At 35.0% G+C, this 24,935-nt stretch overlaps 1 protein-coding gene across 20 annotated transcripts in view; it reads right to left on the minus strand.

The window, feature by feature from the left end:
* The window catches only part of RyR (Ryanodine receptor), a 39,430-nt gene that overhangs the window by 9,069 nt on the left and 5,426 nt on the right, over nt 1–24,935 (minus strand). For 2 of the 20 annotated variants that reach the window (XM_085482781.1, XM_085482779.1), the window contains exons 3-42: nt 20,813–20,917; nt 20,647–20,745; nt 19,784–19,798; nt 18,870–18,947; nt 18,699–18,774; nt 18,285–18,397; nt 17,928–18,127; nt 17,518–17,700; nt 17,257–17,428; nt 16,892–17,061; nt 16,615–16,739; nt 16,179–16,549; nt 15,648–15,976; nt 14,369–15,477; nt 13,879–14,087; nt 12,688–12,787; nt 10,967–11,165; nt 10,436–10,809; nt 10,009–10,240; nt 9,899–9,928; nt 9,619–9,757; nt 9,165–9,460; nt 8,548–9,081; nt 8,207–8,439; nt 7,871–7,973; nt 7,642–7,812; nt 7,287–7,402; nt 6,653–7,198; nt 5,744–6,559; nt 5,469–5,623; nt 4,811–4,994; nt 4,306–4,326; nt 3,945–4,222; nt 3,555–3,775; nt 3,314–3,404; nt 2,880–3,202; nt 2,403–2,706; nt 2,172–2,325; nt 1,280–2,071; nt 5–1,023 (exon numbers count right to left, since the gene is read on the minus strand). In XM_085482781.1, the coding sequence (XP_085338907.1) occupies nt 5–1,023; nt 1,280–2,071; nt 2,172–2,325; nt 2,403–2,706; nt 2,880–3,202; nt 3,314–3,404; nt 3,555–3,775; nt 3,945–4,222; nt 4,306–4,326; nt 4,811–4,994; nt 5,469–5,623; nt 5,744–6,559; nt 6,653–7,198; nt 7,287–7,402; nt 7,642–7,812; nt 7,871–7,973; nt 8,207–8,439; nt 8,548–9,081; nt 9,165–9,460; nt 9,619–9,757; nt 9,899–9,928; nt 10,009–10,240; nt 10,436–10,809; nt 10,967–11,165; nt 12,688–12,787; nt 13,879–14,087; nt 14,369–15,477; nt 15,648–15,976; nt 16,179–16,549; nt 16,615–16,739; nt 16,892–17,061; nt 17,257–17,428; nt 17,518–17,700; nt 17,928–18,127; nt 18,285–18,397; nt 18,699–18,774; nt 18,870–18,947; nt 19,784–19,798; nt 20,647–20,745; nt 20,813–20,917 (10,785 nt within the window). Of the gene's footprint in view, nt 1–4; nt 1,024–1,279; nt 2,072–2,171; nt 2,326–2,402; nt 2,707–2,879; nt 3,203–3,313; nt 3,405–3,554; nt 3,776–3,944; nt 4,223–4,305; nt 4,327–4,810; nt 4,995–5,468; nt 5,624–5,743; nt 6,560–6,652; nt 7,199–7,286; nt 7,403–7,641; nt 7,813–7,870; nt 7,974–8,206; nt 8,440–8,547; nt 9,082–9,164; nt 9,461–9,618; nt 9,758–9,898; nt 9,929–10,008; nt 10,241–10,435; nt 10,810–10,966; nt 11,166–12,687; nt 12,788–13,253; nt 13,354–13,878; nt 14,088–14,368; nt 15,478–15,647; nt 15,977–16,178; nt 16,550–16,614; nt 16,740–16,891; nt 17,062–17,256; nt 17,429–17,517; nt 17,701–17,927; nt 18,128–18,284; nt 18,398–18,698; nt 18,775–18,869; nt 18,948–19,783; nt 19,799–20,646; nt 20,746–20,812; nt 20,918–24,935 lie in introns of all 20 variants that reach the window. The other 18 variants (XM_085482792.1, XM_085482791.1, XM_085482798.1 and 15 more) reach the window with 16 other exon arrangements.

Consider the following 24,935-nt stretch of genomic DNA (forward strand, 5'->3'; position numbering starts at 1 on the left):
ATACCTTGCCTCCTCCGGAGGGCGCACTACCATCGGATACTGTAGCAGGTCTTCTGGTTGCAGTAGGCATAATGAGTACCATGTTATCAATCTCGTTCGCAGATATAAAGTTTTGTTCTTCACGCAAGAAGTATTGCGACTTGGACCAGATGTTAAATATAGCTGCTACGTGATTATATAGATCCTCGGCCTCAGGAATATTGTTTCTCAACCAATGATTCCTCTGAAGATCGACATACTTTATTAACAGAGGATAGAACGAATAAATATCGCGAACCAATAGTTGCCAATCTTCCTGTATCTGCGCCTCGACTTGTGATGTATCGTCGGCCGAGGATTTGATGAAACCGCGAAGAGACTCTTCTTTATGAAACATGGTATCCGTTCGCTTTCTGACACGTTCGGCCAGAGGCAAGAACGGGTCCTTCAGCAATTCCTCAGACGAATTGATGATAATTTGTTGTGTATAAGCGGCGATACGCGTCATCCACGGCGCGTTTTCATTGCCGATATTCTTTTTGATTAGCTTCAGCACGTTCTTTAACAGTTGATTCATGTGATCGCTAGTGACCATACTGACGTAGGTACCTTCGGTTGGATTCACGTTATCGGGCCCTTGAGCCCACCAGAAGGGCAAGTAGGAGCATAACAAAGGTAGAATCACATCGACGATATAAGGAGCGTCGTTGTAAGTCTTTTCAGATTCGACGAATTGATCCACCTCGTTGAGAATCGTCTCCAAGGTCGGCATACTTGATTCCATCTTTGTCATAATATCTTGAGCTTCCAGAGAATGATCTGCGATTCGATTCAAGAGGGAGAACTGATTGTGTTTATTCAAGTGCGGTTCTAAGAAAGCTACCGGGAAACAACTTGAGAAGGCACCCAAACAAGAACCCAGACTCGGTTTGTGTCGCTCGATCTCAGTCTTTAGGTACTTTCGGTCGTGCGTTAAACTAGCATCTATTCCGAGAGTATATAGAGACGCCAGCATTTTGTACGATGCTACTTGAATTTCGTCGACTATTGGACAAAGAGATAAAATTATGATTAAATCATATATATACATACATAACTTAATTCTAAATTTATTAAACTAATTATATACATATATATATATTTATTTATTAAATTATTTTAATAATTATGTAATTTAATAATTGTCAAATAATTATTAAAATAGTTCTATACTAAAATAGTTCTATATGTGAAATATATATACATATAATTATTTTAATTATGTAAATTTAATTCAATTTAATTCATTTTAAATACTTACGTAACAAATCACTACCATACTCGCACGCGGCAAGATGGTCGAACATTGAAGTAAGCACTGGCAAGACGACGCTATTAACGTACGATAATGATGTGGAAGTTTTCAAATGAGTGCCTCTGGGATGACTGTACTTCCCTTCTTGTAGATTCAGAATCGTATGGCCCAAATCGTCGGCGGTATTGTTGAAGAAAGTCAACATGGACGTTCTAATAAATTCCGGACAATTTTTCACGAGACTCTTGGCATCTATGCTCTTCACAAGCACTTGTAAACAACGAACTGTTATCCTCACATCCGCACCGAAAGCGGCGAGTCTCGATCTCAGCAGACTCGCTAGCTTGCAGAAGAGAGCGGCCACCATTTCCTTCTCTTTCAAGGACGCCGCGCCGACATTATTCGTGGCGGTAGCCACAGCGATGAAATAATTTCTATGCGTGTTGAAATATTTCTCTATCAGTGGTAGAACTACTTTACTGAAAAATTTGATGTCTCTTGTGCAAGTTTTGAAGCTATTTCGTCGACTAAATGTGTCAGAAGGTTTCAGGAGCTTCATGTTGATCGTTGCTTTGTCCAGATAAGCAATTAATTTCTCCAAGAGCGAGTAAGCGAATCTTAATTCTACCGCAGCAGCGGCTCCAGCCACTTCGGTTTCACCGCCACGATTAGGTTTGTGAAGCTTATAGCCTTGATATTGCAGATATTTGAGAAATTCTTGCGATCGCTCGCGATCTTTTCGTTTCTCCTTATCAGTCAACAGGTCGTAAGGTACTAGTTGAGGATGGATGCCGCCTCCTACAATTATAAAATGTATCAATCGGAGAAAATTATTCAATTTTAATTTTAATTTTAATGAAAATTAAGAAGAGCAGCAAGTAATCAGATATCAGCTAACCACAAGTAATAAGTTCTTCTTTCTTCTTCTTCGCCCAAATATCGTGAGCATTATCTGCCAAACGTTCGGCCATATTTTGCATTTCTCTGCTTAGTGTCAAATTAGTCATGTCCACCGGATGAGGGTTGTAATTAAACGGATTCGCCGAGTCGCCCTACATATTTTAAATGTGTGAAAAACGTATATTTCTTTTTCATAAATATGATGACGTTTGTGAATAATTTTTCTTACTTGACTTTTGGAAGACCTTCTCATAGAACTGCGATTAGTCGACGGCACGTCGACCTCCGCGTGTTCTACGCTCCAACCAATCGCCAGAAGAGCTTTCAAGCTCTCTCTAACAGGTTCCTTATATCGTTCTCGCTCGTAATCGCTCAACATATTATACGGTTTTAACCTTGGATGAGTTTTATTCACATCTGACCATTGGTCGCCGTAAGTCCAACCATTTTCTAATTTACGACTGGCCCAAGCGTCGTGATAATGTTCGGAGAATTTTTGTACTATTTGATTAAGATCGTTATTGAGAGCCACGCTAAAAAAAAAAATAATATCAAAATAATAGACTTGCCAAATTTTTTTACTCTGTTATTTTTCAATTATTATTTTTATTATTTATAATTAGAGAAAGAATATTTTTGTATATCTTAATATATTATAATTTAATATAATTATATAGAATTTTGATAATAAAAAAATAACAATAACCTAGATGTATTTATCGGTTGCGGATTGTAAGGTCCATCGGGTGATTGGGCCGAGGCCGTTTTGCTGCCGTACCACTCGTCGTCATAATTTTTCGACAAAGAATAATCTGGCGGCAAGGCGCAACCGATAGCCGTTAAGCATGGCAGAGCTTTTCCGAAAAGTTCTGGGTCGTAATCCATCTTGGCTAAAGAATCAAAAATATTACTGAAGAGAACCATCGTGAGGCGTTTCTCTTCGTCGCTCGATGCACCGTATGTGCCTTGACCTCCAGAGCCGGTAGAGCCATAATATTTCGCGCAACGGTCGTAATGCAGCGTTAATAACTAAAAAAGAATAAAATTACTAGCATATATTAACGAGATTTTACTGCGATTAATTTTTAATTATACGACAGAACGTAATTTAAACAATAAATAATCAAATAATCAACTTACTCTGAGAGCAACGGTAGTGTACTCGGACAAATTTGACACGTCGACGGTCAGTTTTCGCAATAATTTCAGCAACATGCTCGGTTGCATCTGGCTACAAGGGAGATTAAAATTAATCTTTAAAACAAAGATAATGAATATATGGAATTTTCATGAGAAGCAGCAAAAGTCTTAATTAAAATCGAGAAGTCTTATTGTTAGTTAATTAATTAGTTAATTAAAATTGGAGAAGTTTTTTACTTACCTGGTTAACGCGACGAGGAAGTCCGAAACAGCTTCTCTCTGCCCCTTCGTCAGCATTCGGTTCTTACTGAGTCGATAGACCGTGTGCAACGTAGCATCGAGTAAACTCGCGTAGTTGTCTGCCTCGTTGTAAAATTTCGAATGCTTAATTAGCAATGGTAAAATGCTGTTTCCTATGTAACGATTCATAGCGAGTGCCATGTCAGATTCGTATCCGTCGTTCTGTGAAAAAAAATTAGATCAGTCAGTAATGCGTGTCAGTATAGATTCTTGACTATTTCACTTTTCAATTAAAGATTCTTATTCTCACTTTTATTATTTTAGAATAATAAATAAGTGATTTGAGGATAATGAATAAATTACATTCAAGATAGATAAAATGATAACTCACTCTGTCGAGCATAGTAGCGGCGCGAAGATCCGGCAAAAACGCTTCTTCCAATAATTTGTAGAATAATTCCTGCGTTTCGATACCGTAAACACGCTCCAAAAATAATACGATGCTTTGTTTGTGTCCTGGTATCAAACCAGACGGTGTATCGCTTTTTGGTCGTTCCTCACCGGCAGCGGGATTCAATAACGTGAACCGCAAAGACAGTACACCCTGAAGATCGTCCAAGGGTACTAATGATCTCAAGATTGCCCGGGCTCGTAGAGATTCGTTCTTTCCTGAAATAATTGCGTTATTTCAAATAAAGAGACGTGGTTTCGATATTAATTATATCAAAGCAAAGTTTTGGTTCGTATATTACCAACTGACTTTGTCGAGGCCTCTGTTGCTCATTAAGAAAAAAATAAATGGCTGTTATTCATTGCACTTTGCATGTAATAATGAATTTTTAACGATTTTATGTTGCGAAAAATATGCGTGCAATGAATGTGCGAAGTAAGAATTTACTCATAAATTTAACAATTTCAATAAATCTAAATAAAATTTTTGTCATATTCTGATATATTCTTAATATATAAATTATTATTTTATTATCTGCTCTTATATCATATATTTCATGTATTCATAAATTTAAAGAAAATTAACATATTTTGAAATCTTTTTTAATTCTAATTAACATTTTTTTAATTTCTCTTTCTCTATCTTATTATATATTCTATTTATATAATATTTATATTGTTCATTTTAAATAACTGAAATGAGAATAAATCCCAGTTTTTAATCATTTTAATTAGGACATAATTAGATCGTGATTTTTATATTAATGAAAATGTGAAGGTCCCACTCTTTGAATTATAACGCATTACCTTGCTCTATGACAGAAGAATCTGGAGCACAACGGCCTAATAGATCGACGAGAGTGCAATAAAAATTTAGAATCGCCGCGCCTGTATCTATATAGTCTTCGTCGTCATCTGACTCCGGAAGAGGATGCTCGAATTGCATCATTATAGCTGTCCCTTCGGCTTCATCGTGTACCTGTGCGAGATACTAAGTTGATATCGTATTAATCGAAAATCAAAAATTATTCGCAAATAAATCACTAACATAGTGGTGCATAGTCATTTTATGCCACATTTAGTGAACTTGTCTTTTTTTTTAAATGCAATTGTATGAATTACAAGTTTTAAGGAACTAAGCTCAAATTAATCGTAAGGGGAGATTTTGTGTAAGAAAACAATTATAATGTAATAAAATTAATTAAATCATATGTATTTTACGACACACATGTATGAGAACAGATCGGAATTTAAAACATTATTTTGGGGAAATTTTTTAATAAGAATACATATGTATATATAAATTCTAAAAATATATTCACAAATTTCTAGGGACGCACAGAATAAAAAATATATAGAAGAAACTTTACAGCAATCAAAAGCAAAACGGTTTCTTACTTACGAAATAGTTTGATTATAATCCTTAGTTTTGCAAATAATTAAATAAAAAAATTAGATATCTTACTTTTCGCCTATCGGCAATGCGTTCGGACATCTTGTTAGCATCTATGATAGCCCTTAACAGACCTTCACCCTCGCCTCGAAGAGCAGGGCCTAAACATTCTGGTCTTCTGATTAGTAGACGAATTACCAAGTTTGCATTCTCCTCCACACTTTCATCTAATATGTTAAAGAAAGAAAGAATTTCGATGAGATAACTTTTATACTGCACACACATTTATCTTATTTTTAGATAATTTATTTAAAGAATTAAGTAAATAAAAATGAGATAAAATTTACCATTGACCCATACACAGAATCTCAAGAAATCAAGGTAACGTTCACCCTCGACAGGATCCCAACCCAAATCGGGATAACCTTTTTCCACTAATTCCGAATTAGACTGCAGGCCGCATCGTGATAAATAAATAGCGATTTTCTCCAAATAATGTTCTCTTAAAGCCAAAGCTAACTCGGTGTTCTCCATCAGCGACGAATAAGCCACATCCAGAGGCGTTGATCCTCGCAAGGAGGGTCTTGCCAACAAGATATTGCTATTCTCTAGCAAAAAATCAAAGTGGTCGAACATAGCTTTCTGATTCTGTCTAGATGTACGACAGAAATAACATAAAAATCTACAGCAGGCCACGACCATCTCGTGAGAGGTGTCCTTCTCTTTCGATGGTTCTCCCTCAGTTGCTTGAGCTTGAGTTTGAGCGTCGGATTGAACTTGCGCGCGTCTTCCCAGGGTGTTCATCATAATGGCCATTACATTCTCGTGAATTCTCAACACTCTGATGAGATCGGGATGCTGGAAGAATGTGTGATTATTCACCAGCTTCCACAGTCTTTCTCGTACTAAAGCCTCCTCTTCTTGAGACATCTGCACCGGCAACAAGGCGCGAATCTGGCTCAAACCGACCCACATAAGCGCAACATCGTCCTTGGTCTTATTGTTGACGATGTACGTCTTTTCCAAAGCCCTGATCAACTCGCCAACTGTATCGTATTGTCTGACTAATAAGCTGAACATTTCTCGCACAAGTTTCGGCGTCTCAATTTGTGATTCCTCGGCCCAACTCACGATGGTCGATATCAACACCTTACGAAACACCTCTGTGAACAGCAAAAAACATATAATTGATTATTAATTGTATATTTTCAATAATATCTCATTATTAAAATTACGAAAAATAAATTGGAAAGTACCTTCGGGTGTCTTTTTCACAGGTTCAGCTTCAGGCTTAGGTTCTTCCTCGAGCTCTTTGACAGCGTTGATAAAGTTGAAGAGACGTTTCATAGCACCAGGTTTTTGAACTTCCTCGGCTGGCTCGTTCGCGGCATTGTCTGCTTCTTGAAGAGCAGTTAAAGACACGTAGGACATTAGCTCGCTATGGAAGTCATTCATTTTTACAATGAGATCCTCGCCACAGGGGATATTATCCGGATCTTCTTCAACGTCTAAATTCTTAAAGCTCAAAATGGCATTCATTTGTTCGCGCGGAGGACATCTGTATTCTCTAGTCTTCTTGGCAGCGACAGCTGATGGTAAATCCGATTGCTTGATATCTATGTAACGTCGTAACTGATCCGCTTGCAATTCTCCGACAAAGTCGAAGGCGAAGGAGATAATAGACTCGACGCGATGACGCAGTTGAATGTCGTTTAAATGATGAAGCAGATAGCACATTTGTAGTTTCGCTCCCTCGGCCATTTTCATATGTAACAAGCCTTTCTTGTGTTCATCTTTCCCTTCTACAACAGTTTAATAATTGTTGTATCAAATTATGTTTTTCATCTATTAACATCTAATAGTTGAACGTTACTTTTTTAATCGGCTTGCCTTTATCGAAAGTCGGGTCCCAGGTTTCGGGATCTATCATGATGAGCAGCTTGCTTATGTCCTCGTTTCTCAACTTGCCTACCAAGAGTAATCTATCTACCAGCTTCAGCAGAGGTCTGTAAGATTGAAATCATATCAAATAATATTTACGATTACCAAACGAAACGCCGTAAGCGATAAGCAAAAAATAAAAAATTCCTGTTTAAAAGAGGAGTAGATAAATTTGCATGTTTTGTTTTTACGCCTTAAATATTTATATCGTTGCTCCGGTAACATTGACGAAGAACATTCAGCAAGAAGAATAACAGTTGCAGCAGCTGCAGCACAGAGCGGCCAGACTTATTATCGTACATACAAAAAGAGATTCTCGTTGCTGCCTCCGATCGGATCTCGATTGTGCACTTGATTAACTTCGACAGCCTCGTTAAGCGCCATCATCACGTAATCTCGCACGACATCAAGTGGAAAATACGGGCTGTACAGGTTCTTTATGTTCTCAATTGCTTGATCACTAGAAGGAACATTCCTTGATGGCGATCGATTAGTAAGGGTCTCACATCTATTTGAAGGAAAAGTTTACTTACCTGATCTCTGTCATCTTCATTTGCGGCCGAATGGATTCGGTCTCTAAATATCTGAGACTATGTCTCATTTCGCTGTTCTCGTATAACTCTTTCAATTCTTGACCTGCAATGGATATAAATATAAATATAAATAATTATAACATAATAAGAAACAGAGATATTTGGTCGAGAAAGACATAAAATTGTTTAATTAAATATTTAATTAACAAAATCAAGAATATAAATATAAATTATTAGAAATATAGAAATTAAATATGAAGAATGTGTTTTAAGTCGATTTTAATTTGTAATTTTATATAAAGTTTTGACGATTTAAAAATGTACGTAAGTTCTTACCAAGCGGAATTATGTATTCGTTCTTGCACACTTCCATCGTTGTCGCATGTGATTCGAGATGCAAGGCAATAAGTAAATCGTAAAATCCTTGTCGTAGGGGTCCGGACATATATTCGGCTCGTATCGCATATAACAATTGTTTCTGATCAACATATTGGCACAAAGCATGCGCTGCTCGATAATTAGACTGATAGCACAAAGCTGCATACAACGTCAATGTATGCGCGTGGAAACTATGCAGAAGAGAAAAAGAAAGAGAAATTATTTTATCGAATTTTAAAAAATTTAGATAAAATTATTTTCGAATGTTTTGCTTTACAAATATCTTGTCAATGTTTTACCTGAGCAGTTTATCCATTTCGATAAGCTCCAGAATATCGATGCATCTATCTTCTTCGGGTATATGAAGAGCCAGCATCGAGATAGCGTCTTCGCAAAGCATCGACCAGCCTCTGATGTCGGATAGTTTCAAGGCGTGTACTTGAAGCGACTGATTCGGCACTCTAGCCCATTGATGTGGTTTCAAGCATTGCACTTTCAGTCTAGGCGGAAATTGCGGTATCACGTGTCGTTCGGAATTCTGCAGCACTGCCGCCGAGAGCGGAAGTGTCGTTGAAGTTCTGCCAAGCTCGATCTGTAGGATCTCTTTGCTGGTAGCCTCAACGAAGATCGCAGGAAACAGTTTTGTATCAGGCTCCATCTTGAACTTGTGACTCGTTTCCTTGCCTTCGCAGGTGAAGGATACCCATCCTGTGGCGGTGTCGACGAAACACCCGACGAACATACCCTGAGATGCACCCTTGCCCGATGCATCCTGTGTAACTTCGTTATACAATTCATCCGCTCGAACCATGTAACAGCTTTGTCTGTCGACTCTATCATGTTTATAATATTTGTTTAGTCAGTATCTCTTTTAATTTTTTTTTAATTATACAATAAAAAAGTATTAAAAACATACTGTTCTGTGAGACGGTCGTAGTCATCCATGATGGCAACGGAGGCTTTTCTCACGCGAGACAAATTGAAGTCTTTTGTATGCAAATGATATTGCGAAGTAACCCAGCCAATGTAAACGTGAGTCGGATCCTGACCAGGGAATATTCTGACGCCGTAGAAATACTCGTTCATTAGTTTCATGCAGTCAGCATCAAAGATTTCATTGCCGATCGCTTCGACGCCACTTCCGGTTAACACAGACATTGTTTTAGGAACGTTACGTTCCGGGATTTGAGGTGGCACGACTTTTAAGTCCGTCTATAAAGAGACATTTTATAAAATTTTATAATTCTTAACGTAATTTAAATTTTAATTTTTTATCGAATTTTTACATAATTTTATATATTAATATATGTATATAAAATCATATAAAAATAATACATATAATATGTATATAAAATGCTCTATATATTTACGTTTGAAACACGAATTTGAGGAGTTTTGGCACTTTTACTTCCGACTGTTTTCGTACTTTTGTCAGAGACATCCGAACGAACTTGCGGCTCAGGTGTTTTTGCTTTTGCATCCGGAGATTTCGCTTTGCGTGAAAAGAATCTACATGCGATAAAAATTAATTGTTAAACAAACAAGTAATAATTATAAATGATTATCGAGATATCAAATAAAATACTATTAATACTTTTAATCATCATTTTACATTTTTATATACACTGAAAGATAAATATTTCAACTTACGGTACATCCTCCATCTCTTTGCTAAGCTTGCTAACAAAGTCAAGTACCGAAGTCAATTTGTCTTTTGCAACATCTGTTAAAGGCAATAGTCATTAATAATTTATGCTTACCGAAAAGGCGAGCGACCGCGTTTCTTCTTCTCATCTTTTATGTCACCATTCATCTCGCCATATCCATTCATTTCAGCGTCGCTAACCGCGTTGTCTAAAGTATCCATACGCGATCCATAAAGAGAACCTTTCCTAGGCGGCCTGGCAGGTTTGCCTCTTTGCATAGGAAGCGGCGATTCCTTTAACATCTCATCTGCCTCGACTGCATCTTCCGAGTAATTTCTTTGCAGACCTAGTTAACATTATATATGCACAATTATATATATATATTCTAATTACGAATAATTTTATTTACAAATTTGCCTAAAATTATGCAACAGTAAACAACATTTTACATTTTTTATTATCAACATTACTAACTTATCTGTCATAAGACATAACAAAAGGTATATTTGAAAAAAATTTACACTTAAAAAAAAATCATTACCTTTGATGTCACTCATACTGAAGCCAGATTTCATAATCTGCTCTAAATGAGCCGACGGTGCAGCTTGTTGTCCTTGCTCCATTTGCTCGGCGAAAAGTCTATTCTGTCGCATTTTGATCTCTTGCCATCTTCGTAATTTCTCACCCTCTGTTATGAAGGTGGATTGACAAATCACAGGCAGAGATAGTCTGAGAAATTCCCAGTTAGCTTTCTCCATAGTCTCGAACGTGTTGTGAGAGATTTTCATACACGGTGGTGTGTCAGAACCAGCTGGTATCCTAGCCACGTCGATTCGCGTATCGGCCATGTCGTCGGTGTTCTCGAAGATAGGTTGATCTTTCGTATACCAATATGTGACTAGACGATTCATGTTTCTACGATATAAAAATGGACATTCATAATTGAGAATAACATTAATAGACTCATTGATTTTCTATTATTTTTCGTCTCCAAATTCCAAAAATATGATATAATATAATAATGTATAATATATTAATAATAATATATATAATATATTAATATATTACTTACACGCAGAACGGTTCGTAGCCCTCTTGTAAACCGCAGGTAGTGAAAAATTTCAGCGTATTCACATCTTGGCCGAATGTTAATCTTGCCTTTTGACCGACGCCAAGAGTGAATGCGGGCACGAAAGAATCGCCTTGCACATCGGCGAAAGAAGTTTCACCACCGAGTGCATCCATCAGCAGTTCTCCATTTAAGGAGAAGCCTGAATAATTCGCAAGTTTGTACCCCAATGCACTTGTATCAAGTATTGCAAAAAGTCAAAACGAACGGACAAAAAACAAAATATAATATAGAAAAATATTAAAAATAAATTACTAACACAAATAATTCTACTTATTCAATTTTATTGAAATGTCAAACATTCGTTTCAGCTTATTGAAAAACAACATAAATTAAACGCCAAGCAATTAAAAATTAAACGATAAGTCATTATAATTATTTAAAAATGTTATATGACATTTAACTTTCTACAAATTAACAGTTTGAGTATATAAAAAATGTTTAAGGACTAATTAGAAATACTTATCAAATGTTACATATACGATTATAGCAAAGCAGGTGTGCTGAAATGGATCGTATGAATCAAATTCAATAAAGACATTTGCTTTTGTCTATTGCTTGCAAAAAAATAGAAATATCAAAATATTCATTTATGTATATTCGATATTAAGACATTTGTCTCATTTTTTTATTCATACGATCCATTAACATAAATTTAGGCAGAATATGCATACAAGCAACGTTATTTGAAAAGGACGAAATAAAAACCACAAATATGTATAATATTATTACACACAGACAGATGCACTAAAATAATCATTTCACGATAAAAAACTGAATATAAATATATATATAGTCGAGATAAAAAAAAATAAAAATTATAATTCTTTAAACAGGGAAATATATATCGATTATTTAATCAGGGATATTTTTTTCGATACTGATTCAATTTGTGTGACGTTTTGCAAAATATTTCATTGTACTGTTATTGTATTTGAGAATTATTATTTAGAATGCACGTGATATGATCGATATAATATTTGGGGGTCACACCCTGGTGTTAGTGATTAATTGATATGAGTTATGAAAGCACTGTTGTGTCTCGCTGACAGTATAAACACTGAGTAGAATACTGGATACCGGAAAAGACATTGGGCCAGACATGATTTTCGTCCGATCGAGAGCGTAATATATTGTATTGATGATGATAGAAACCAGGATTATCTCTGGTTTTACAGCGGTTAACAATAACGTGTTAAAATGACGAAATGACGAGATGAAATATTTTCCGTGCAAAAATGCATGATCGTTCCTTTTGTTTATCGCAGCTTTTATTTTGTGAAAGCTTAGGCGAAATGGAAGCTCTCCTCTAAAATGCGCGACGCAAAATTTTGCTTAATAAATGTTCATCTAGATAAATAATGAGTCGTGTGTTTTACATTAAATATTATTTTAATTTTGTACGCTGACAGAGATGATAAAATTGTTCATTTGCATTGTATATTTAATGTGTTTCATAAAACATTTATATAATATTAGTCTTTATTTGATCACTGTTAAAAGTAGAATTATTATGTCATGCAAATAATTATTTAAAGAACCAGTATTGAAAATCACAATGTCTGTATCCAGTAATCTATTATTAGAGATCAAATTATATATATGTATATATATATATAGCTTGAAATGGCAGCTGAAGCGTTCGCTTAAAAATTCCGTCTTACTAATCGTTCGGTCAATTAGATCCAGGAAAACACCGACAACGTCTCCGACCTGCCATTGTTTGCCGAACGTTTCGGCCGTGCCCGAGTATACTTTTTCCTCCTTTAAAACAAAATGTTCACCAGTTCAACATTTCCGCTCGGAGATCAGGACAATCCGATAAACGAGATGTTTTATTTTATGCGCGGTGGGTCTAGAATACCTTGTATATATTTGTTTTTTTTATCCCTATACACATCTCGTCGTGTAGATTTCGTGCGAAAAATTTCGGCGTAGTGCAAAGTTAAAGAGAGAGAGAGAGAAAGAGATATCGCGAGGAAATTTCGTGGACTCCCTCGACATCGATAAAGGTCAAGCCACACCTCGCCGAATGAAATTTCACCAGCGATTAACATTTGTTTTGGGACAAGGATGCAAAATATATAAAACCAAGTCAACATGAAAGAAACATATAGAGCGAGACAAAGACAATAGTAGTGACGAGAAAACTCAGGAACAAAGAGAAATATGTGTATACGTATAATTGGGGCTTTTAAAGATCGGCTAATTTGGAAGATGGGACTCTTACTGATCGTTCGGTCTGCCACGTCAATGAAACATCCGACTATGTCGCCCACTTGATATTTGTGACCAAATGACTCGTGGGTGCCAGCGTGTACTTTAGTCACCTGACATTCATGTTCTTATATCATTATTCATATTTCATAGATCACGAGCGAAAGCCACGTAGTACTTATGTTAATATTAAATTCGCCTTAACAGAATGCCATATACAAATTGCACACAGCGCTGCTCAATATTTTCGTTAAAAAAAATTCATGAACGCGAGTTTTAAAGTTCTCACCTTTCGTGGCTATAATAAGTCAAGTATTATACGAAAGATTATCACTACAATATAGTAACTACAATACTAAAACTACGATACAATATAATAACAGCATTTAACAAGTTAATAATTTTTTTTTATATCTAAATTAATGATATATCTCTTTAAAAAATTTTTATACGAAAATTTGTTCAATAAATTTCTACATTATTTATTCATTAAATTGTAATTTGGAAATTGAGATTACGTTTTATAAAAATATAACTGATTATCATTTTTAATTATTAGTTAGAAAAGTTATTAAATTCCATAAATGTATAATGCCATTCTAATCATTAGATTATGAAAAGAGACAATCGATACTTACGTTGTAACCATCGAATGCCCAAGTACTTTCATCGCTGCCCAGCATACTTCCTGGCATACAGTCGGCCTTTGCCCAACCAACGCGCATCGGTCCAGCTGTGAGAACTTCGAACTCGAAATACCATTTTCCACCACTAACTGCATAATGCTTCTCAACTCTATAAGTCCTAAAGGATTGTTGTCGTAATCTGCTGGCCTCTAAAAGTAATGCTATAAATATCAGAAATTAAATACATTAAATAAATGCGGAATTTCATATACCAAAAAATATATTCAGAAAAGTACAGTCAGCAAAAATTTATTCAATTTAATATGTATTTGGCTCTTTGCAATTAAATTCAAAATTTGAGAAAGTTATAAAATAATTCATTGTATACTATAATATTATTATTTATTAAAAAATAGGTATATGTAATTATTATCAACAAATAATTGATATAAAAATTATTTTTTTATAAACGTGCATATTAAACAAGAATTAAAGATCTCACCCTCGTGTTGTTCTCCAGTGGGTGGATCAAGCATATATCCATAAACTAACAAAGTTCTGACGGTTTCGCTGGCCGTATCTCGATTAGCTTTCTTGATAGCTTCATCGACTTTCGGGTATGGTACCAAATGAGGACTTCTTCTCATTTCCGAGTCTTCGTTTAATCCGTATGTCCATCCTTGACTGATTCTCTCTTTCGCCCATAGATTATGTGTGTTCTCCGCTAGTTGGTCGACGAGCTCTTCCATTTTAGGTGTCAACGTGATTGCTGACAGATCAAGCGGTGCCGGTTTATATCCGCTGCTTTGCAAAAACGGTTCGTTCGGCAGCCTCAAAGTTTTAATTCGAGACGGTGGCTTGTCCATTGTGATGTAATATCCTAGAGCCAAGATAGTCTTCAGGGTTTGCACGGCCAGTTGAGTATCGTAGCGCTTTTCTGCAGCCGGTAGTCGCTCAAATTGAACTATGCAGGGATGTATTTTTCTTAAGTCGTCTCTGACCTCGCCGTAAATCCAACCGGCCTCGATCTTGTTCATCGCCCACATCTCGTGAATATTCTCTGCGAGTTTGTCCCTGATCTGCTCGACGTAGGAAGGCAAATTGACCATAGAGGTGTCGACCGGGGCTGGAACGAAAGCGGTGTCGTCCTCGACTAACCATGGACCTGCTAGGACCACCTTGTTCATGTTGCCAAAATAGAAACACGGATCCAATGAAAGGATCTGCTGCGGCAAGAGACTCTCTACTAACGGCGAGAATTCCTCCATCGGCTGGTACTTTAATCGGCCGTGATCGCCACCCAGTAAAAATCTGCAGGACAGTTTAGACGAACAGCTAATAGCGGGGAAGAACATGCCGTCTAAATTGAAGTTACGGAAAGAGCCCATGATACGATTGCCATTGAAAGTGAATGTTATCACAGGCACCGTTAAATCTAAGGCGCAGCCAATTACGTCGCTTTTTCTGATATAGGGTTCCGTAGAGTTCTGAACGATCTGCGTCTTTCTGCCACCGGTCCATAGATAAGCGCCGTCAAATCCGAACGAATATAAGTCGTCGCCAACGCCGTTTCCACCCCACTTTTCACCACCGCCGGGATACGGCATGTAGCTAATTCAAAATTTACATTATTAGCTTTCTCGATATTAAAAACTTTAATTTAAAAAAAAAAATGCTAAATATTATATTTGTTATTAACATAACATATTTAATATGCTTTGCTAATTTTAGCACTCTGAGCATAAATTGATATCTGAAAATCGTATGTTAAATTAATTTACCCAGCAGTATTTGCCCATCCGATTCTCAAGTGCGGCATCATATGCGTCGTCTGTTCGATATGATCCACAGTTACTTCGAAATACCACTTTTGATAAAGAGCTGAACCTTCTACTCTGCCGACAAATATATTCGGTCTAACACTGGCTACGTGATCCACCAGTTGCGTCTGAAGAAGCAAATTTCCGGGCAATAAAAAGTCAGAAATATTGTTCTGTGAAGAACGCACTGCAACGCCATTACCGACGCATAGTGAGCACAAAACATCCAAAACTTTCGGATCTCTGCCGTGTTTCTCTAATAAAGAAATAATTACTTTTATGTGCTCGTCCTGAAAAAAATATTTATAAATCAGAATTTAAAAATTCATAAATAGAATAAATGAAATTTATTCAACAAATAAATTTACTACGAATTTAATTTATTCTTTAAAATTCTTTACAATTTATTCCGTAAAATTTTTATTTTACAAGAAATTATTCGAATTATTATTTCTCAAATAATCTATATTATAAAAAAAAATAATACGATACCCTCATCATATTCAAAGCTTCTGGCGAATCAATCAGGACGCAATGAAGTACGTCCAACATTCCAGTTCCTTCGCTGGAAGCCTGTGAGCCTAATCGACTGAATAACCAGTTGAGACGATTACTGTTAGCGAACTGGGCGCAGTTGGTGTGATTACCCTTGATAATAGCCGCCAATAATTGGTAAAGATATCCAGATATCTGGTCCCAAGCTTGGCCACTCTCATCACCGGAAAGAGCGACGAGAAATCCTTGTGAAGTGATTACGTTAATTTTGTCGATAGCTTCCAAAATTAGATTCAGTATGCCTTCCTCTTGAAAGAGATCTTGACGATTTCTAAGAGCTCGAAATTTGTTCTGCTTCTCTTCGTGTTCTGAAGAAATCTATCATTAATGACATGTTTTAAACAAATATTTTTAAAAAAGTCAATTTTCTTACCCATGTCATCCTCGGGTTGAGCAAAGTAATTAATCAAATCTTCGAGACACATTACCATCTCATTAAGATTTACGTTTTGAAAAAACATGGACGCTCTTCTATTCACTTGCAGCGTTTCTAGGCCTCTAAAACATGTTCGATATTTTTAGCAAGATTCTTTTTTATATTTTAATATATGGTTGATATATATGTTTTAATCTTCTTTAAAATTTTTAGTACAAATTATATTTATTTTGTTTTCTATATTTTTAAAAATATTTTTACTTTTAATACTCACGTGATAAATTGTGTAAACAAGCTGCTGCACTTCCTAATGACGGGAGCAGTGCGAGATTCTTCTTCTTGAGATCTGGAGAAATCTAAACCATCGTCCATCTTACCCTCTTCGTGAAGTACTGCCTGCTTCTCTTCAACTTTTCCAACTCCCTTCTTTTTCGTCTCGTATGACTAAAAGAATGTCCCGTAATCATGAAAACCTTTATTAAAATTTTAAATATATTCTAAATCTATTTTAAATATATTTTATTAAATATATTTTACAAAAGTGTAAAGAAATGTTTAGTTTAAGTTAATCGAAATTTGATTTTCTTAATATTATCTATATTCTATATGTTATATTTAACTATTTATTTTCTTATTTACCTTATAAGACACCCAGAGGCACGTGGTGGCATGTTGCATAATGACAGTAGAGTCACCGTATTTAATAATCGGTAATCCGATTACTTCCAGATCTTTATCCTCAAGAACAATCTTTTGATCGTCCTTTTCCTGTCGTAACCAAAATGTCGAGGTTTCGATCGTCGCCTCATTCCTTCGGAAAAAAATTGTAGATTTAGGAAACATTGTGAACCTATAAGAATTTCCATGACCCTTGAACTTTTTCTAAAAATAAATAATAACCTATCGACCAGATAGAGCTCGTTGTTCTCCTTCACGCCGAGATAACGTCCAGTCGTCAAGTGTCTGATCCTCATAGGATGTAACCAGTTAATAAAACCACCTGCCCATTTTGTCCTGGCAAGCTCTAATCTCCATAAAGATCTCGCTTGACTCATTACGCTACCGCCTTCGTAGATTACGAGACTATAAAACGATAAAACATTTTTATTTTCAAGTCAATAATTTATCTAATTTTTTTATCAAACTTGTGCAATTATTTAAGATAATGATGAAACTTTATATTTAGTTTTATTAATTTATTATTTACTATATATGATTATTAATTAATTGATTAAAAATTAAATTGTATATATATATTATAATTTATTAGTCTGATCGGCATACAACAATAGATAATAATCTGTGCTTACTTTTGACTGGGTGTTGGGCTCCAAGTCGATGGAATCGTTAAACACTCGTCACCACCGTGAAAAAATCGTAATACATCGCCCCCAAAAACAAAACCAACATATTTCATTCTGCTGATACCGGTGCCGTAAGGTTGTACAGACCAATGGGTTACGTGAAAAGATGCATTAACCACTGATATATCGTTTTCCTTTGTCGTATGCTAAAACAAAGAACAGGATATTTATTATGAAATACTTTTTATTCCCACGCCAAAATATTCTCATATTATTTTTATAATTAATATATTTATTTAATATATATTTCTATTTATTTTATTTTATTCATTAAATTTTGTGATATTTTGATGTCAAACTTACCAAGTATCGCTCGGTAGCAACAGATACCAGAATAAGATCGTCACCTACACGCACTTTCTCACCCTCGGATCTCTGCTTGGAGGCAGGGTGTACAGTCCACCAACATGCTTCACCTATATGATAAAAACTTGATGAAGTTTCAAACAAAATATGATGTTCGTGTGATCTATGATAAATTTGCCATTGCAACTTTAACTTCAATTTAATTTTGTTAATAGTTATATAATTACATTTGTCAAATTGTTCACGAATGTGTTCAAAAACAATACATTATATACATATATATATATTGGAGAATAGAAAAAAATAATGTTAATTACAGTAAATTTAACAAAATTAACGGTAGTACTATATACGGTATAATTAAAAGCTCATGAAGAAAAAAGTTAATTAAAACGATAGCGTTGCACTAACCGTGCGAATGTTGTTGTAGACCGACGTCGAAAGCTAATTTATCGTTCGATGAACTTGTAGACAAACACGCCAGATACTATAATATACAAACACAAATATTTATGCAATCATTAAAAATGAACGCACGTGTGCGTGTATAATAACACTGTGTGTAGAGAGAAACTAATTTACCATGTCGCTGTTTAGATGTCGTAACAATATCGCGTTACCGTATAACAAGGTCCTGTGCCCTGACCCGGTGCCCTTTCCCTGGAAAGATCAAAGGATTGGTCAAAGCCCTTGCAACTTCTTGAATATAATAATAATATTATATTTCTCTCTACGTATATATGGTACGAGATTTTAATACTTCGCAAAATAACAGAGTTTCTTAGACAACTTCTACAAGCGTATACTGATAAGAGGAGGCCATAAATGCTGGTATTATGTCAAGTCACGATACGAGGCATAGATCTAAAAGGCATAGATTGCTGAATACGATTTTATATAACATAGACGGTTAATTATATTAGACAATTAAATGAAAGCAAGTAGGCTCTATTATTAGCTCTAACATACATTAGGTTAATATTAATTGAAGTTCTCAGAATGATTATACTAATACTGCGATCGAGTGGGTGAAACAGCATCTCGATATTATTTGAGAAATTTGAAGAATATATTATTGAAGAATATATTATTACATACCGATATCGATTATATGTATGTATATGTCATTGCAATCAAATTATTAAACAGTGCCAAATTTTTGACATTATTTTAAGACAGAGACGATAAAAGTTATTTATAATTATATATATTTATTTTATTACTTTTTATTTTATTTTGTATTTTATTATTTTTTATTTTAAATTTATATTGAATACAATTTTTATGTTAGATAAATGCTACTCAAAATGTCTTATTGCTTTAAACATGATGATAAATAAAAACAATGTTTCAAAAATTGATCGTTTTCGCGAAATAAACGATTCAATATCTTCACTCAAGCTCGATCGGGCGTTATGATGTTTCTAACACACAAAAAAATGTTTTACCCAAGAGCGGACACGTTACGGCGACCCGCAGACGTAAATTATACTTACTAAACTGTCTTGTTGCTGCAAAGAGAAAAAAAAACGTAAGAGGCAATGAATCTCCTTCTATTTAGATTAATTACAAAGAAAGAAAGGGGGAAAAATGAAAGTAGAATAATGCGTATGCGTATGATGTTTCATGGTCGATGATGACGGTAGGTCTCAATTACATTTTCAGATGATTTTTTATGATGATAGCACATTTCGAATGATAAGATCGGATATAGGAGGAAAACGCTCAAAAAAATGAAAATATATAAACTCGAAATTGTTTTACACGACTACATGGACACACGCTACAATCATACGGACACGAGGGGTGCAAAGGCGAAGGAAATGCGTGCTAATGCATAAAAAAGAAGCTATTCCGATGTATCAGGAACTCTTTGGAAATTATTCGGCGGAGAAACTGAGCAAGAGAGTTTAAAGGTCTAAAAGACACTGAAAAAGATCTATAAAATATCTGAATACTTTTTTAGACATTTTTTTCAATCTCTTAGACCTTTAACGTATTCGGGGATTATATTTTTCACGTCTTACACATAACTACAAAGGACGCGTTTTATGGCCCATTCTTATGCAGGCGTAATAAAATAAATTGATATTTAACGATTAATTTAGGATGTGAAAAGTTTATAATCACGAGGCAGATGATGACACATTATTCGCGTAATTAATGAATTACATGAGTCGAATTCAACGGATTACACGAGTTTCGTAGTTTGTAGTACTTGTTTGAAAAGTCCTCCTTTTTAAAATAAGGGAATGTTTCTTTTTTTACGGCACGCGTCAAGTAGAGCTTTTTCCTGGAATTTTACTGCCAAAGCTGAAGTTCATAGAGATATTAGACAGGGAATATGTATATACATTACCGTCTCGGAACCTGCAGCTGTGACTAACTCCTGCAAGGCTCTCACCGAGAGAGCCTGCTCTATCACGAACACGCATTGCGACAGATCCGGCGGTATATTCTAGAAATGAAAGAAAAATAATTAATGAGATGATAAAAACGGCATAATGAGAGCGAGTCGTCATTACCTTGTCCGCGATATTCTCGAGAAAGCAATGTCGATTACCGAAACCCTCGGCTGCTAGGCAAACCCTTTCTCCTGTCGCGGTACAGGACAGACATACCATATCCTCCTGTAAATTTCAAATGATGTCTTTGTGAGTTTTCGATGTAATCAGCGACTTGTTCTATTTTAAGAACTTGAGAAACCCGACCGAAAACATTAATTCATTTCAAATTCATTTTTTTATATTCTTTATAATCGTAATACATTAATTAATTTTTATAATATTGGCATAAATTGAAATTTTCTTGAAACTTATATTGATTCACGCATACAGATTGACAAGAGAATTCAGCGCGGAATCTTCTGTCAGAAGACCCTCGTTGCTTATTTTATCGTACCAAAATGTTCGCCGTGCTACAATAATGCGCAATAGCACTAAAATATTTTACAATCTGCAGCAAATAGTTGGCTGAAAATAGCTGTTTACATTTTAATGGATAAACGAACCGACGAAAGTGTCGACTGTGGAAAGCAATTTTCGATCTGTCGATTATTTTGTAAGAGAAAACAATTTCTCGCTATTATGTTAATGACAAGCCTTTGCGAAATCGAGCGAAATATGGTGCAGACTAAACGACAGAATACCGGCCAAAACTGTGCCAAAACCAATTTGGACGACCTCAAGAATGCATGAGGCTCGGGCACACAAGTGTGCCGGCTTCGAATGCACCTCGTAATCTTTGGACGCGTCGCATCGCCGGGCGGAAAACATGCATTTCTCACAACGACGTTATTTAACGCGCGCTCGCAGTAACGTCGCCACTAGGAACTCGCCGAATGAGTCATTCGATTTGCGTCGCTCGATTTTAACCCTTGATGCGTGCAAATTTTTCTTTCCGTCCACACTAGCTGCTTTTCTTTATAAACTCGATCTGATTGTTGAAATTTTAAAGTCGTTAAAATTGCCTTATCGCGTAACAGTTTTGCTTTTTTCCCCATCTCTTAGTAAGAAAAAAGTTCCGCCACATGTTTATGTGTGCCCTTCAACTCTAAACAGAAATGTCAAATAAAGAAAGAGAAAAGTAGTATCAAGTATATGCATCCGTGAAATTTTTATGAGCAACTATAGAAACTAGGAGAAAATTGTTTATCCTTCGAAGATTGTTTATACTCCGTTATTTCTATATCATCTAGACTAAACGATTTCATCTATCAAGCAGTATATATAGCTATATATAACTATAACTATATTTAACTACGACTATAATTACATATAATTACATATAATTATATATATAAATCAGTGTAATAAATTACTCGATAAGATCATATCGTAATCAACATTTTCAAGTCTTAATCAATATGCTCGGTCTTAAGACCCAAGGGAAATTAATGCAATATTACAACGATTATCTAAATGCTTTTTCTTTTTTTAGCATTTTCTTAAACACTCTATTCGATAATCTAATGAAAAATATTATATATAAATATTTTTAACCATTTTATTGTAAATATAATGATATTTCAAATTTTATTAAAAATTAAAAATGCATAATATTATATACTTATCTACAGAACAATTCGCACTTGAAATATTATTCATCGCGTAACCAACCCGGTTTATTGGCAATCAAGGATGTAACAACAATATAGGGAAAATATTCATTCGATTATAGAATTTAATTGAAATCGATGGAGGGAGGATAGTTCTCCGGGTGCATCGTGATGAAACTATCTATGCAAACGAAATTGTTTTGCACTAGCATATTAAACGTATTCCAGCAGAACCACACCTACTCTCTTTCGGTCTCTCTTTTTTTCTCTATCTATCCCCTCGAGTGATAATATTAAATGTTGTCGATCGTTAAATATACGACATATGTGATAGGGTGTGTAACTGTGAACGCATATTTCTGTGATATGCATCTCGCTGTTTAAGCGTTCGAAAAAAATTAATATGCAATCGAGAAAGAGATGCATAAGTAATGTTTTACTTAAAGGACGCATTAACATAACTTCCTGCTAGGTCAAATCCGAGTTGAATCCATGCCGGAATGGCACGCGATTTGCCATACATATGCTCATATATTTGCGTCCGAGACACGCGAAAGAGGCCGAAAGTTTCCGCTGGAAATTTGGCAGACTTAATCTTGTTTATCGAGATATTAATAAAGATTGATCAATCTTGACTCTTGACGCGGATGACTTTATAAATTGCTGGTTTTAATTAAGATATTATATGAAATGCCATTTTTTGAATTTGTGATTACAATTTACGTGAGAAATAAAGAACAGAAAAGAAATTTTGAATTAAAAGTATTAGCATTGTTTTATAATTATGTATGTTTAAAATATTATTTTAATTGTTTGTTTCATATATAATAATTCTGTTCTGTCAAAAAATTATTTTATTTTACTCTGCAATTTTTGAAGTATGAGTGATTTTTCGGCTAAAATAAATGGACGAAATGTTAGAAAATTACGGAAACAATTGTAATGTGTGCATTGATAATGAATCAAATGCATCGGTTACTTCCGGTATCTGGTGACGATCGAAGTTACAATATGTCGAGCATAGGTCAAAGGTACACCTTCATTTCAAGCAAATAATCCATACAATTCTATCTGTAAATCATTTTTACCCTTTACACGTTACAAGTTCAGATCATTCGTTTAGATGCGCAGAACAGAAAGTTCAAACAATGTGAAAGATTCACGGTTGAAAATATATATATATGAGAGAATTAAAATTGTTTTAATCATAAAAATATTCACTGAAAATCTGTTTGTATAAACTTGACTTAATTAACTATCTAACTCTGATATAATTGAATTAATATTTCTTCGCTTCCTTCATTTAATAGAAATATTAGCCATGCATATCAAGTGATATTTAATAAATATATCGTTAAAAAAATAAGCTTCATGACGCTTCACAGCATCATTGAGCTGGAAGAGGGTTAGAAAGGTGGGATGTTGCAGTATAGTAGCGTATATGCTATATCGTTTGTTGTTCGATACTCGGCGCATCCAACGCACGTTGCGCATCGCGGTATATTAATTATAAATTCATCATTTTTCGATGCAGTATCACTAATGAAACGGCTATGTGAGGCGTATTGATCAGACAGAACAGCCACCACATCAAATTCTAAAATTAACTAAAAGCGATTAGCTTTAAATAAGAACTTTGAAAACGTATCTAAAGCTTACATTTCTTGCATTATGTGCATATATGTCGCAAAATTTCGTCGGCGAAGTTTTACAATGAATTATGCGATCATAAGTTTCTTCGAAAAATATGTCAAGCAAAATGTAATTAATTAAGCATGATATTAAATTATTTATTATTATTTGAAAGAGATACTGCTATGAGAATTTCTTCATTTCTTCATTACGTTTTTAATAAAATTGAAAATGGATTTATCTTTTTATCTTTTGCATAATCTGAAAGTTGCATTGTTCATTATTAAAGTCTACTGTATATAAATTACTAAATCATGTAAATTAGTATAAATAAAATTGAGAACAATAATTTTTTTAATTTCCATTTCGCTGAGAAGCAATTTCCGTATAAACATTGGGACATTTATAATCATGAAATTTTAAACGTAACTCTATGCAACGCAGCTTTATTTCAACGATTATGACTATATATTCGACACACTCAATTCTACTATATATATGTATATATTATACATAAAAATGATATCGCAACGCCAATAATCAATAGACTATCGACTATTCTCGAGCGTGCGAAGTGAGAGAATTAAACTCGTAAAACTTCAGATGTTTTCGTCGCAGGGACATTTTCCTTTCTTTTCGACATCAAGTCAAATTATCAAGTAAAAAATTGTAAACGGCAGAAGATGGATGAACCTAACATTTACGGGAGAACGTTCTATGAAAGCAGGTGAGCGTAATTTCGCGCTCTCAATTTTCCTTCGAAAATTTGCCTACATAATTCATTCGTACGAAAAGTAGCCTGTCGAACGGCGCAAATATGATTTCTCACGTAAGAACAATTCTCTTTCTGGCATCGAGCCCGACCGATTTCATATGGCATGATGGTTGTCGCGTCGCGAATCTAACAGAGATATATTTCGCACGCGATTTTACCACATTGATTTAACAAGAACACGAAA

The sequence above is a fragment of the Nylanderia fulva genome, unplaced genomic scaffold, assembly GCF_048542155.1.
Source record: "Nylanderia fulva isolate GAGA-0341 unplaced genomic scaffold, ASM4854215v1 Scaffold22, whole genome shotgun sequence".
In the NCBI taxonomy this organism is placed as follows: domain Eukaryota; kingdom Metazoa; phylum Arthropoda; class Insecta; order Hymenoptera; family Formicidae; genus Nylanderia; species Nylanderia fulva.